Source organism: Pongo pygmaeus, chromosome 6 (genome assembly GCF_028885625.2).
Source record: "Pongo pygmaeus isolate AG05252 chromosome 6, NHGRI_mPonPyg2-v2.0_pri, whole genome shotgun sequence".
In the NCBI taxonomy this organism is placed as follows: domain Eukaryota; kingdom Metazoa; phylum Chordata; class Mammalia; order Primates; family Hominidae; genus Pongo; species Pongo pygmaeus.
In genome coordinates this window covers 59,610,175-59,623,334 of record NC_072379.2, presented here as the reverse complement: position 1 = coordinate 59,623,334, position 13,160 = coordinate 59,610,175, and the positions used below count along the sequence as shown (strand labels likewise).

Genomic DNA, 13,160 nt, shown 5'->3' with positions numbered 1-13,160 from the left:
CTCTCGAAGCTTCCCGACCTTCCTGCGCCATCAACTTCTCAGGAGTGGCTGGAGAAAGATGCATGTGCCAAGCGAGACAACAACCCCAGGTCCATGTGTCCAAATCCCCGTAGCCAGGGCGGCGGCCAGCCAAAGAAATGCCGCCCCGAGCAGGCGCGTGCGGCTCCTGGCATTCTGGGTTTCATACCCGTAGGGCTCGGGTGCGGTGAGTATTTCCGATTTCCAGGAAGTCTGTTGGAAGTTACCAGCAGGGAAAGAGAAGATGCTTGTTCCTCTCTCTCCCTCCCTCTCTCTTTCTTTCTACCCTTCTTCTTGTCCTTGTCGCTCTGGTTGGGGGCTGGTTGGTTTAGATACAGCGAGTGCTCCCTGGCAGCCTGAACTGCCTCCCACACCTTCCTGATCCTTGGGCACCGGGGATGTTTGCTTCCGGGTTCTGTTGTGGAAAACAGCACTGCGGGGGAGAGGAGGAGACCCCAGGAGGAATTATAAAGGTTCTCGTTCTCCTTCATTCTCTGCTTTCCAATTCGGAGACTTGAGACTGAGCGCATCTTGGACAGTGCTAGAGGGTTCAAAAGATAACACCTTTAGCTTTCAAAAAATAATTTTTAAAAAATCCACCAAGCCAGAAAGAGGTGAGGAGGCTGAGAGGTAGATCTGGAGGTACCTCTTCCCCCCCCAAACCCTGAGGATGGTGATTCACTTTTGCTTCCTTTGAAATAGACTAACTGATCAGACTCCCCCAGGCCGGCGGGCATCAATGGCAGGAAAATAAATCATTCTGATGGTCAGGGAGACAGAGGTTGGAGGGGTAGAAAAATCTACGTAGAAAACAAGAAAGGCCAACCAAGGAGCAAAGGCAGGACCCCATCTCTGAGGCCAGCATCAAAGAGGGTTTGGGGTGGAAATTAGATATAAGTGTCCTATATTATTGACCAGCCCAGAGCATTGCCTTGCAGATAGAGATGCTATTTTGGAAAATGTGAGGTTTTTTAGTTTTCTTGCTTTTATTCCAAACAAAGCTCCAAAGGAAGTCTGGGTGCGATCAATCTTGCTCACCAAAAGCCTTGACAGCTTCTAGCCCTTAAGAACACATTTCAGCTTCCAGCTCCTTCCAAGACAAAATGTGGCCGAGCAAAGAGGAGAGCAGGAAATGCAAGTAAATAAGGAAAACTAGTCTTTTAAAAAATATATTTTGGCAGTGAAAAGGGTTATAGGGCTCCTTTTAGGAAGGGTGCTTTGCGGACTCTGGGATGGCGGCTTTTGGCATCTGCTTTTACCAGAAAATATTACAGGCTTAAGGGAACGGGGGGGGGGGGGTGGCGTGCAGAGAGGGAGCAGCGCTGCCCCCATATCTCTGAGGCTTTGTCAGGGGCTGCGTGGGTGAGAGCTTTCTGCTGCCTCAGCCGCCTTAATTCAAATACCATCTGGAAGAAAACCCTTTTCTTTGACCACTCAACACTGAAATCTTCCCCAAATCTATTACTTTAACTTATGAGATATTTTAATAAGGATTTCTTTTTAATATCTAGGAAACTGGGGGGTGAAGTCAATACTTTTTTCTTTGAAAGCCAAAATGAATGTCTTGACTGGTAAGATATGGGAAATCACATTAGAATCTCATTTTAAAATCTTAGCCCTGGGGGAAGGAGGAAGCCTCCAAACCATCCCTCCCTCAGCTAAAGAGTAGATTTCAGAAACGTGTTCAAATAGTGATATCCCTGAAGGATCTTCATCCTTAGGTGAATCTCTCCCCTAGCTGTTCCTTATTTTTCCAGGTAATTTTACACGTGTCTCTGAACTGATTACTTAAAAGAAGACTCCTGTATCTGCTTAGCGTGACCAAAAGGTAGAAGCTCTAGTACTCACAAAGCCTGGTTTTGCAGCCTCTGCATTTCTGAGGTGCGCCATGTTTTGGCACAGAGGTTGAGGTGCGGAGAGGAAATCTATTTCTCCCGTAGCCCAAACTCTTTAAAAAGGAGATATATATATATAGCAACAGCCTTAGGCCAGATATGGGGAAAGCACCTCTGGGTGTGAGAGAAACACTGAGCTCTCCACAGCAGCCTGGCTTGGCATCCTCCGAGCCTTTTCCTTAAACCGTGAGGAGTTTCTCTAAAAGCAGCTCGTTGGGACCCAGCAGGTACCCAGAAATGGCTCCAGTGCCTGCTTCTAAGGATAATCTGAGGGAGCTTCACAGGGGGAAGATAAAGGCCATGATGATGGATATTTTGGATTGCGAACAAAATGGCGACATTTTCCACTTCTGCCTCTGAAAGATAGAATCCAGGGAGAATAGGGATTTATTTCTCACATCCGATGCTCCTGATCCCCAGACGAAAGCGGTTCCTCACTTCTAGCTCTGAAGGGGGTGATGATGGGGATGCAGGTCTGAGGTTTGCATTTTCTGAATTTGATTCCTTTCTCGAGGAATCCTTAAATCTGAAGATGAAAATATTTCCCTTTACTGTGCCTTCTTTTGCCTCTACCAGCCAAGTCAGTAAGCAGCCCTATCCTAAATCCAGGAGTGGAAATGTAATATTTAGCTCCTACAGCATCAAATGAAAAAAGTATTTATAAAATTGCAGTTTTATTACAAAGATAACGATCTCCTTGCTCTCTCCCCCTCCCCCTGGGGCCATAAAAAGAAAGCTGGGGGGGGGGGAAGGAGAGGAAATAAATTCAGAGAATGCCAAATACTACATTCTGCAGGAAGCTAATGCTGGGATTCAGGCAGTCCAGGGAAGGGCTGGCTCAGGGCGACTCTCCCCAGCTCAGTCCTCCGTTTGCTGGAGACCTGGTTGAGCCTCAGTCCCTTTCAAACTGTTTCGCTCCGCGTGCAGATTTTTGGAGCCATTCTTTCCTCCTGACGCGATAATAGACTGCGAAGCATCCCCAGAGGAGACCAGGAGTCCGATTGCTCCCGGAAAGTGCTTGGCATCCTCTGCGCGGCTGGCTAATCCCGAGGTTTAGGCGTTAGTTGGTCCGCTTTGACCCGAGGAAGAGCGTGGAGCAGAAGACCGCCCTGCGTTATCCCCCGGCTGGGCCGCGGGGCACCTGTGCGCTCCCGCTGCGCCTTGGGCCGGACTGTCTTTGTTTCTTCCGTGCACAGCACTCGGCAGCCCCTGCGCCCTCAGCCTGCCTCCGCAGCAGCTGGGAACCGGGCAGCCCAGCGGGCCAGCCGCACGGCGTTACCAGAGCTGCCGCAGCCGCCTGGAGTCCCAGCCGCCATCCTGAGAATTCGCCGAGCTTCCAGGCGAATAGCCTGGCCAGGCCCCATGCTGGAGCCCGAGGGCTGCTGTGCCCTGCCTGCTCTGCCGGCTCGCCTCGGCCTGAATTCCACGCAGACCCACGTCTTCGGCCAAAGAACCCCTTCTTAACACGGATATTATTCAGAATAAAAACTTTATTTCTTTTTGTTTCTCAGAATGTGAGCAGCAAGGAATGTAGAAATCTCAAAACAAATCTAGTATTTTTCGCGTTTACAGATTTTTTTTTCAGTTTTGCCGGATGTTACAAACCTAAATCACTGTTTTCAAAAGCTGTATCTTCTCTGGTTTTATTGCATCATTACCGTTTAAAGGAATTATATTTCTCTTTCAAATAAAAAAAATTCTAAGTACGCCAATACACAATTGAACAAAAGGCCCAAGAACCCTTCTGAACCATCAGGGTACAGAATTTCTTTAATATAAATACGAACGGATGGGGATAAATAATATTTAAAACTTAGATTATTCAATGCTTGCAAAAAAATATAAATAAATCTGACTGTTCACCAGCATACACACACGGAAAGACGTACACTTAGTCATCCTTGCACAGGGAGCCCCTGTTTCAAAGCGCCTTTGATTTTTTTCTCACTCTTTACAAGAAGTGCAATTTAAAAAAAATTAAAATTAAAAAAAGTAATCGCTTCCCCTCGGGAGCCATAATGTAAGAACAAATTCACATTGAAAACTCGACTAGAAAATTTGTTCATATACCCTGTTTCTGATCAAAGAGTGGAGAAGGTAAAGGGTGCAGGGCCAGTGGCCTATCGAGGAGCAGGAAGAGATAAATATCGCTATGATACAGCCATTCCAGCAACCAAGATTGCTACGTCACATAAACTATAAAAACGCCTTACCAACGAGGGGGGAAACCGGGAAATGGAGTGCGGGGCGGAGAAGAGAGAAAAGGAAGGAAGGAAGGAAAGGGCAGGAAGAACCTTAAAAAAAAAAAAAAAAGCAACCAAAGAAAAAAGGTGGGTGGGGGGAGACTCTCCTGGCGCGTAGCCCCGAGCCCACCATCACAGGTGGGTGAGCTTGGGTGCTTCCTGAATTCTTCCCTGAGAAGGATGGTGGGCGGTAAGGTCCGTGTAGGTGGGGTGCGGCTCCCCAGGCCCCGGCCCGTGGTGGTGGCCGCTGCCCAGCGGCCCGGCGCCCCCATAGTCCATGGCGCCCGAGGCAGCGTGGGGGAGGTGAGTTAGACCAAAGAGGGCTGGCCCGGAGTTGCTCATGGGCTCCACATAGCTGCCCCCCACGAAGACGGGGCTTCCCTGTATGTGTGGGGTCCCATAGCTGCCGTTGCCCTGCAGGCCATGAGCGTGCGGGTCATAGTCGGGGGTGCCCCCTGCGCCCGCCCCTGCCGCCGTGTAGCGCTTCTGTGGGGGTGGCGGGGGTGCGCAGCTGGGCAGGGACGCAGGGTAGGAGGCAGGGGGCAGCCCGTAGGTACCCTGGGGGGGCTTGGAGAAGGGCGGGGGCGACTGCGGCTCATACGGGACGCTGTTGACCAGCGAATGCATAGAGTTCAGATAGCCACCGGCGCCGGGGGGCACGGGGCTGCGACTTGGAGACTGGGCCCCCGATGACGTTAGCATGCCCTTGCCCTTCTGATCCTTTTTGTACTTCATGCGGCGATTCTGGAACCAGATCTTGATCTGGCGCTCAGTGAGGTTCAGCAGATTGGCCATCTCCACCCGGCGCGGCCGGCACAGGTAGCGGTTGAAGTGGAACTCTTTCTCCAACTCCACCAGCTGCGCGCTCGTGTAGGCCGTGCGCGCGCGCTTGGACGAAGCCTGCCCCGGCGGGCTCTTGTCGCCAGCGCAGCTTTCGCCTGCAAGGACAGAGAGAGGAAGAGCGGCGTCAGGGGCTGCCGCGGCCCCGCCCAGCCCCTGACCCAGCCCGGCCCCTCCTTCCACCAGGCCCCAAAAGTTCCTGCATCTGTCAGGTCCCAGAGAGAAGTAGGAACTAGGTGCTATCCTCTCTCCTGGTGGGTAAAACAGTGGTACTCCCTCATTCAGCCAAGGAGCAAATCACAGCTTCTCAGGGGGGAAAGGACAGAGAAGTAGAAACCCCGGTTTGCCTTCCTGGTCTGGATTTTCTTTTTAGAGCTATTAGCTTTCTGACTCATTTACTGGTCCCTTTGGCCTATCGGACAACAGCCTCCCTGTGGGCTGGTCTCAGCAACTCCATTCCCTTCACAGTAACTGAAATGTGGGAAACCTAATGTACACGCTCATTTCCCTCCCACGCTGTCTGACAATAATTAGGCAGTAGCTTCAACTGGCCATTTTTTTCTCTCTACCCAGAGGAGATGGGCAGACTGGAAACCTCAAACAGGAAGGTCTTCTCTGCCCAAAGAAGAGATCCCATTGAAGGTATTTCTGGTGGAGAGGCCTAGGCCCTTCATGCTAGGTCCTATTCTTTAGGGTTCCTTGTGTCATCAAGCAGCCAGCCCCAGCTTTTGTCCACTAATCTTGTACCCTTCTGTCTTCCCTGGCCCCCCAGATCCTAGCTCTGGAAGTCCCAGATGCTCAGGCTCAGATCAGGGCACTGGCAACTGGAGAAGGCAGGGGCAAAGGTAACCAAAATGCTAGGAAGCCTAAAGCCTGGGGCCTTTCCTCTACTGGAGCCTGCTTCCAGGAGGCCCATGTGGTTCCCATTAGGATGACAAGTCTGCATCCCCCTCCCCCAGGAGATCTTTGGCTGCTTTCATTGTACTAAGTCTGAGTAGGGTCTTCCCAGAGGTAAGGCAGCCACTCCATCTGCTGGAGCAAAAATTGGCTCTGATTATAGGCAAAGCATTGATTCTGTCTTGGAGGGTGATTAGGCCTGTTTTTATTCTGCCACATTTCAGTATGGGGAGGATGTCACTGTTTCATTAGAAGAGCTGTGCTAAAAAGATAGACAGTGGACCTGAGGTTGTTTCTGCACAGAGGTCCTAACTCCAAGAGTGGAGCAAGAAGAGATTCCAACTGCACTAGACCCTACTTGCCGTTGGAGAAGTCCAGAGGGACTCCCAGCAGGTCTCTGGTGTTTTCCAGCCTACAGAGGCCTATCACCTCCCTAAGTTGCAAAGACTCTGAAAACCTTTTTGGTGGGCAGTGGTGTGGGAGCAGTGAATTCCAGACATGCTCCATCGCTCCTAGGCTGTGCTGGATGTCGTGGGCAGTAGCTTGGGGACCAGGAGCCAGGCCAGAGGACCCTCTTCCAGAAGGCACTCCTTTACCTGAGCTGGAGCTGCTGGTTTTCTGCTTTGTGTTTTGTCGAGACTCTTTCATCCAGGGGAAGATTTGTTTGGCCACTGTGGGTGAGTTGAGCAGGGGGCTCTTGGCCGCGTTGGCAGGGGTAGGGTTGTTGCTGGCATTCTGAGGAGGGGAGACAGAAGAGGGAGGCGGGGGCGCAGCAGGGGTAGGTGCAGGGGGCTGAGGTGGGGGCTGAGGCGGCTGTGGGGCAGGGGGCGCGGCCTGGAGCGGCGGCGGGTGCAGGGGCGGCTCGCCCAGGCTTGGAGGCTGGCTAGGTGGGGCGCTCAGGGTGCGCAGGCACGCGTCACTCAGTTCGTGTGCCTTGGGGTGGCCCCCGGCGCTGGAGGGAGACTGGAGGGAGCAGGCAGGTCGGTGGTACTCGCCGTCTGCGCCCAAAGCGGCGGACGCCGGGTACGGCTGCTGATTGGCATTATAAGCGAACCCGTTGGCTGCCTGGTAGGGGTAGCCACCGTAGATCGCCGAGCTGTCGTAGTAGGTCGCTTTTTGCATTGCGTTGTTTCACGATCTTGATCGCACACTCTGACAGGGGTTTGACACCCGTGAGGGCGCACATTGGCACGCCCCCGCGGTCACGTGACACTCCGCCGCCAATGGCCGCCCCGCGCAGACCTGGTGGGGCGAGAAGCGCAGCGCGGTGAGGGCTCCGCGCAAATCCATCTTACTCTCAATAGCTAAGTGACATGAAAGCCATAAAAGAAAAAGTGGTCAGCAATATTTAGCAGCACGACTTGGCCCCGGGCTCAGGGAGCCGCGCTATAAAAAACCGCTGGAATTTACTGGCAGCTACAAATATTTGCTTAACTTGCGTCTGGAGTTGGGGGATTTTCCGGGGAGAAGGAGAATGAGTGAGGGCTGCAAGCTGACTCTCAGGAGCCGGGGTCCAAAAGGAGACAGGCTTGATAGGCTAGAAAGGAAAAAGGCTGGGATCTTTCTTTTCCAGGGAAGAAGAAACTTGGGGTGTCGCTTAGTTTCTGCTCCTTGGCCTCCTCCAGAGGGCCCAAGACTCCTCCACTCTGGGAATGTTGGGAAGGGAACGAGGAGGCAAAGGGGAGCTTGGGTCACCAATGTTTTCTCCGCTTTAGGACTGATGTTTGCCAAAAGAGCCCTGAGATGGGGTAACTTCCCACCCAGCTCCTTCTTCGACCTTCCTGCTCCCAAGAGAGGTTTGCACAAAAAAATTTCGGGCAATTTGCCCCATCCAACCATGCTGAATTTCAGAACCTGAGCTTGTTAGGCAGTTAATCCACCTTGTTGGGGATATGACTCACCTCCTCCAAATGAACCCCTTGTGGCCAAGCCAAGGAGGGAGGGAAAACTTTGTGTGGAATACATTGCATGTGTGTGTGTGTGTGTGTGTGTGTGTTTAGGGGGAGGGACCAACAGTAACACCCCACCCAGTAAGTCACAACTAAAATCCTGGAGAGGTCTTTACTCCTTTCCTCTCCCTGTTTCTCAGGCACTTCCCAGCAAGCCACCCCCACTTCTTTACTTCTTTCCCCCAGTTACAGAAGGTTCCCAGAACCTCCTGTCTTGGACTTTCTGAGGTGCTGTTATTCGTGGCAACTATCAAATTCTACCTGTTAAAACATGATGGATTAGAGAAGAAAAAAAAAAAAAAACCCTCCAGGAACCTGAAAAACCAGCGTTCATCTCCATGACCACAGCTTGAACTCTCCTTCCAACTTAACGATAATAGGTTCTGTCTTAGAAACTGCTATGTAATTTGATGTATGGGGGTCATTTGGCTCCGGACGAGGGATGGAAGCACAAGCCATAAAATCCTGCCAGAGTTTCCTGATCTTTGTGTGCTGTTGTTGTTGTTGATATTTTGTTACTTGGCCTATCTACCTGCTTCAGAAATACCAAGTAAAGGATAACCCTGAAAATCTAAAAAGCAGTTGAAAACCTCCTCAACCCTCTTTCATTTAGAAAGCAGTTTGCAAAAGTTAAATCTGTTTTCTTTTTGTTTTCTACCATTGCATGGTCAACCTCTAGTTCTCAGCACAGAAAAGTTCTATGTGAGTTTCAAATATTCACCCTCACACACACTCAGAATGTTAGTCCCTCTGACCACTCAAGAAAATTATAACAAATTCAAAAGAATATGGTTAACATTCAATCCAACTATGTATATTGAGTCCCAGAGTTATTCAAGTTTTCCAGGAATATTAGATGCTTTGTTAACTAGAAAAAAAAAGATAATGTATTGCATCTACCAGTAGATGATTATAATTCCATTGTTAATAATGGACTCCTTTAGATTTCATTATTAAGCCAACAATCTTACCAACATCTGCAAAACAGGCACAATTAATTTTCCAGAACCTCAATTAAAAATTACAGCATCCCTTATCCAGAGTTATTGTCAGTGATCATGAGCCCTGGAGCACTGTTTCTCTTTTGGAAATAGGAAGCTACACATACCATGGTTGAAAGTAAATAAAGGATAAAGTAAAACTTAAAACTGAATAGCAATTTAATGTATCAGCTTCCTTTTCTTTTACTGAAAACAGTTCCTATTTCATTTGGCAGTGTTAATGTCTGCCATTATAAATTTTTTAGATACCAGGCTTGTGTAAAATAAAATGTCAGGTTAAGAAAATTAGACACTCGAACAGCAAGATATTAGATAAAACAAAATTAAGTTGATTTTGCACATGCAATATTTCTAGTGACTTGCTAATCCATTATCACAGGTTCTACCAGCCTGCTACTTAGTTAAGCCTTTTTATCAACTTGTGCATTGTCTTACAAAATAACAAAAATATCTTTGAAAATCAAAAGCATACAACAGCCCCCGTAAACTTAAAATATAAATTCGATTCTGGGATCCCACCAAAATCCTTCCTATTGTTTGAGGTCAGCAGACCACCACCTTGGAGCTCATACATCCCCCCACCCCAACCCAGCCCCCAAAGTTTGCAACCTAGTAAAGAAGTTGGAGATTTGCTAGCCAGGAAACTTTGCTTTGTACCGCCAAGCAAAGGCTGTGGATGAGGGGAGATTCCTCCACAAAGATCTGTTTCTGGACAATAATTCCCAGGTGCAAGAGCCGAAAGAGAGTTGAAGAGGCTAAATTGAGTGCAAGAAGCAAGCCCTATTGTCTCTCTGGAAGATGTGCCCAAATTCAACCTCCGTCCTTCACACATCGCCCCCTCTTCCCATTCCCTCCTCTTTCTTAGCCTTCCCTCACCCCAAATCTGAGCGGGTTCGTCGGATAGGAGGCCCGAGTCCCCTGCCCACCTCTCCTTCCCTCTGCAACCCAGAAAAGTTAAGGCTGGGCTAGGGGAGAGGCAAGAGGTGGGGGCGGGGATGGGAAAGCGGCCTGAACTCGAAGTGTAAGGGTATCAGTCACTGCCGGGAAGGAAGCTCCGGCTTGTGAACTCTTCTTGAACCGAGATTTAAGTCTGCAGCCATAAATCACCGAGACGTAAACTCCGCCATTCAGCGCCGGGAGCGGCCGGTTGCGGCCCTGCTTACCTTAACTTCTGACGAGCGCCGCGAGGGCAGGCTCGGGCTCAGGCTCCGACACGGGCTCTGGCCCCCGGCCTGGCTCGGCGGCCCGGCCGGGTCCCCTCGGCGCGGGATGGGCACCGACCCTCAGCATCAGCCGAGACGGCAGGCGGGTTGGAGACCCCGAGGCCCGGTCACCGCTGCTCAGAGCGTGGCCGCCTCGCTGCTCCAGCACGGCTCGCCCAGGGCCGACTGGGGCGGCTTGGACCCCCCTCCCACCCACCCCACCCACCCACCCCTCCCCCACACCCCCGCCCCCTGCCCTTCCCTAGGGCAGCAGCCGCGGCCCGGAGATAAGCGCTAGTGCGGCGCCGGGCTCTGCCTGGGCTAGTGGCACCGACTTGGGTATGTTTCTTATGAATATTACACGCGGAGCAGCGTCTGGTCCGGGGGTGCAGTGGGGGGTGCTGGGGCGGGCGGGAGGGGAGACCAAGGCGGCTGGGGAAGCTCGGGCCGGTGTGGGGGATGGGGCTGAGGCGAGGGGAGGGACCGGAGGGAGAAGGGGAGCTCGGCGGTGGCGGGAGGAGGGCAGCCTCCCCCCACCCCCCAACGCCCTCCCTCTCCTGCTCCCAGGCGTCACGAAAGTCCAGGAAAATTATGCTAATGAGGACAAACGGCTCTCACAAAGGGGCTCTCTTGCTGGGCTCTATTTCTTAGGAATTCGTTTGAGAAACTACGTATTCCTCTGCCCTGGACACCTCCAATTGTGGGGTGAGGGGAAAGAGAACCAAGAAAAGTGAGTTTCCCAGACTTTGCCCAGTTTACTTCACCTGCGACTCCCAAACAGATCTTTGGGTGGGGGTGTGGGGAGCTGGGATAAGGCTTTTCTCTAGAGGCCCCCAAGAGCCAACTGGGCTCTCTTTGGTTATATTTTTAGGCAGAAACTGCTGACATCCTAGCAGCCAGGAGGGAAATGTCCTGGGAGAGACAGGCACTTGTTCCAGCCGTGAAATGGGATGCTCTGGGCTCAGGTACACACAAGGGTGTTTAGAAACGCGGATCTCCAGGGCTCGTGTGCCCATTTCAGAGTGCAGACACGCAGCTCACCCACAGGGAAGACAGAGAAAGCTCTGACCCCAACAGAAACCGACATCATACACACACACACACACACACACACGCAGGACACAGGAATATGTGGTTTCTCAAACGGATTCATAAAATATATATATATATATATATATATATATATATATATATACATATTTTCCTAATTAGTGGGATGGAGTAACGCTGAGCTGGGCAAAAGAAAGGTCCGAATTTGCCTGGTAATATTGCCACAACTTGCAAGTGGATGATTTTCCTCCCAAAGCCTCCTTTGCTCCCAGCTTCAGAAGCAAACTCTGCAAGGGTTATGAGTGTGACAAAAAGAGAGAAATGGAGATTTCTCTCTTTTGCTGCAATCCCAAGGCGTCAACGGCGGGTCCTTCTCAAAGGAAGGTGTTAAAAATATAAGTACCATGTTTAAACTGTCAAGGAGCCAAAGTGTCACCTTAGAGCAAAAACAAAGCCAGGGGAAAAGGGAGAAATCAAAAAGCACTCCGGGCCAGGGTGGCCTCATGCATACCAATGGTTTTTGTCATTTATGGCTGGGCAAGATTTATGACTCGGCGCCCCAAAGCTGTAAACAGAGCACAAAACAGCAAACACTTGCTCCTTATGGCATATTGCATAGCAACTTGAAAGGGGGAGCCGGTCGCGTAGGAGGTGAGAGCCAGCCGCAAAAATCCGTTCGGCGGCATTTTCTCTTCAAACCCGCCCGGTCGGATGTGGCATTTGAAGAAAGAAGGCGTGGGTCAATAATCAACCCGCACTTTCTCCTCCAAACTGCTGATGCGACTCTCACCGCCTTCTCAGCTAAGCCAGCTGCCGGGAAGGCCAGCTCTCCGCGAGAACCTGCCGGGGGAAGGGATTCTCTGGGCCAAGGGGACCGAGGGCGCCCGAGCAAGGGCTGGGACGCCCTGAAAGCATACCTTTCCACTGGCGCCAAGACCCTGCCGGGCAAAACGCGGGGACCGGACCTGAGGAGCCGTGGGAGCCCAGGGAGATCTGGGGCGGGAGCTTCGTTCCGGCCAGGGCCTCTATCCGCCCCGATACGTGGCTCCTGGGCCGCGGGCCTCAGCAGGCAGAAGTGGGGCTCCGACCTCAAGACGAAGGTCCGGCGTCCTGGCACGCAGATGGTCGGCGCCCCAGCCTCAAGCCGCTCTGCTGAAATCCAAAGGACTGGCTTTGGAGCAAGCGTAGGCGAGATTATTTTAAAATAATAATTTATATTGGCGGAAGGTTTTTATTTGTAGGTTTGCTATTGGTGTTTTGTTTTTTAAGCGAAAATGCCGATTGTTGATTTCCACCTCCAGAAATTACCAGCCGCCGCCGCTGCGCCCTTTCTAGACAAATCCCACAGCAGTTCACCCGGCTCCGCCAAAACCGCAGAGCTTTTATTTACTGAGAGGACCCCTTGGTTCCACCAATTCCCCCAAATCCCCGTGGCTCCCGATCTCTCATCCAGGGGGACTAGAAGAAAAGATTTTCTCAGCATTAGAAGAATACTTGGAGCAGCAAAGGTGCCCGTGGTGCCTTTCTACCATTCAAGAGGTGTCCTCCTGAAGGCGTCGGAGAGGGCCTCTGGCGGTTCCAAGGCTGCGCAGCCGGGGAGGAAGGTGAGGAATATCGTGGGTAACAAGAGGCACCAAAATCACAGAATAGAGAGGAAAATTATTGAGGAAATGTACTTGCCTGTGAGGGTGAAGCTGGCATTTCGAGGTGGAAGGGGACCAGCCTTTTTTGATATCTAATAGTTTAGCATTATACATAATGGACTCACTTTAGCACTTTCATGGGAGGAAAAACCAATCTGAGCTCTATAAATGTGGCTCTTGGCTTCTCACTGTGCATGCTTTTATGTAGAACCAGAGTCCATCCTTAGATATTTATTCAGCTTGCTGGCACTGAAGCAACAATAAAAAGATGCCTCTAACAAACCTCTATTCCCTCTCTCATTCTTTCTAGCAAAACTATATTATTTATGAGTCTTTAACTGGGTCAAAAATGCGCCAGAACTAGGTCATAAATCATATGAAATGCTGACAAGTAATTGAACAGCAATTAAAGCTTACATTTT

At 50.9% G+C, this 13,160-nt stretch overlaps 1 protein-coding gene across 10 annotated transcripts in view; it reads right to left on the bottom strand.

Moving 5' to 3' along the window:
* Nucleotides 1-3,385: 3,385 nt before the first annotated feature.
* Nucleotides 3,386-13,160, bottom strand: part of HOXA3 (homeobox A3) — a 44,561-nt gene continuing 34,786 nt past the window's right edge. For 7 of the 10 annotated variants that reach the window (XM_054495176.2, XM_063667447.1, XM_054495174.2 and 4 more), the window contains 2 exons: nucleotides 6,490-7,135; nucleotides 3,386-5,094 (listed from right to left, as the gene is read on the bottom strand). In XM_054495176.2, the coding sequence (XP_054351151.1) occupies nucleotides 4,289-5,094; nucleotides 6,490-7,015 (1,332 nt within the window). In that variant the 5' untranslated portion in view covers nucleotides 7,016-7,135 and the 3' untranslated portion in view covers nucleotides 3,386-4,288. Of the gene's footprint in view, nucleotides 5,095-6,255; nucleotides 7,136-10,006; nucleotides 10,245-12,012; nucleotides 12,090-13,160 lie in introns of those variants that run through there. The other 3 variants (XM_063667451.1, XM_063667445.1, XM_054495175.2) reach the window with 3 other exon arrangements.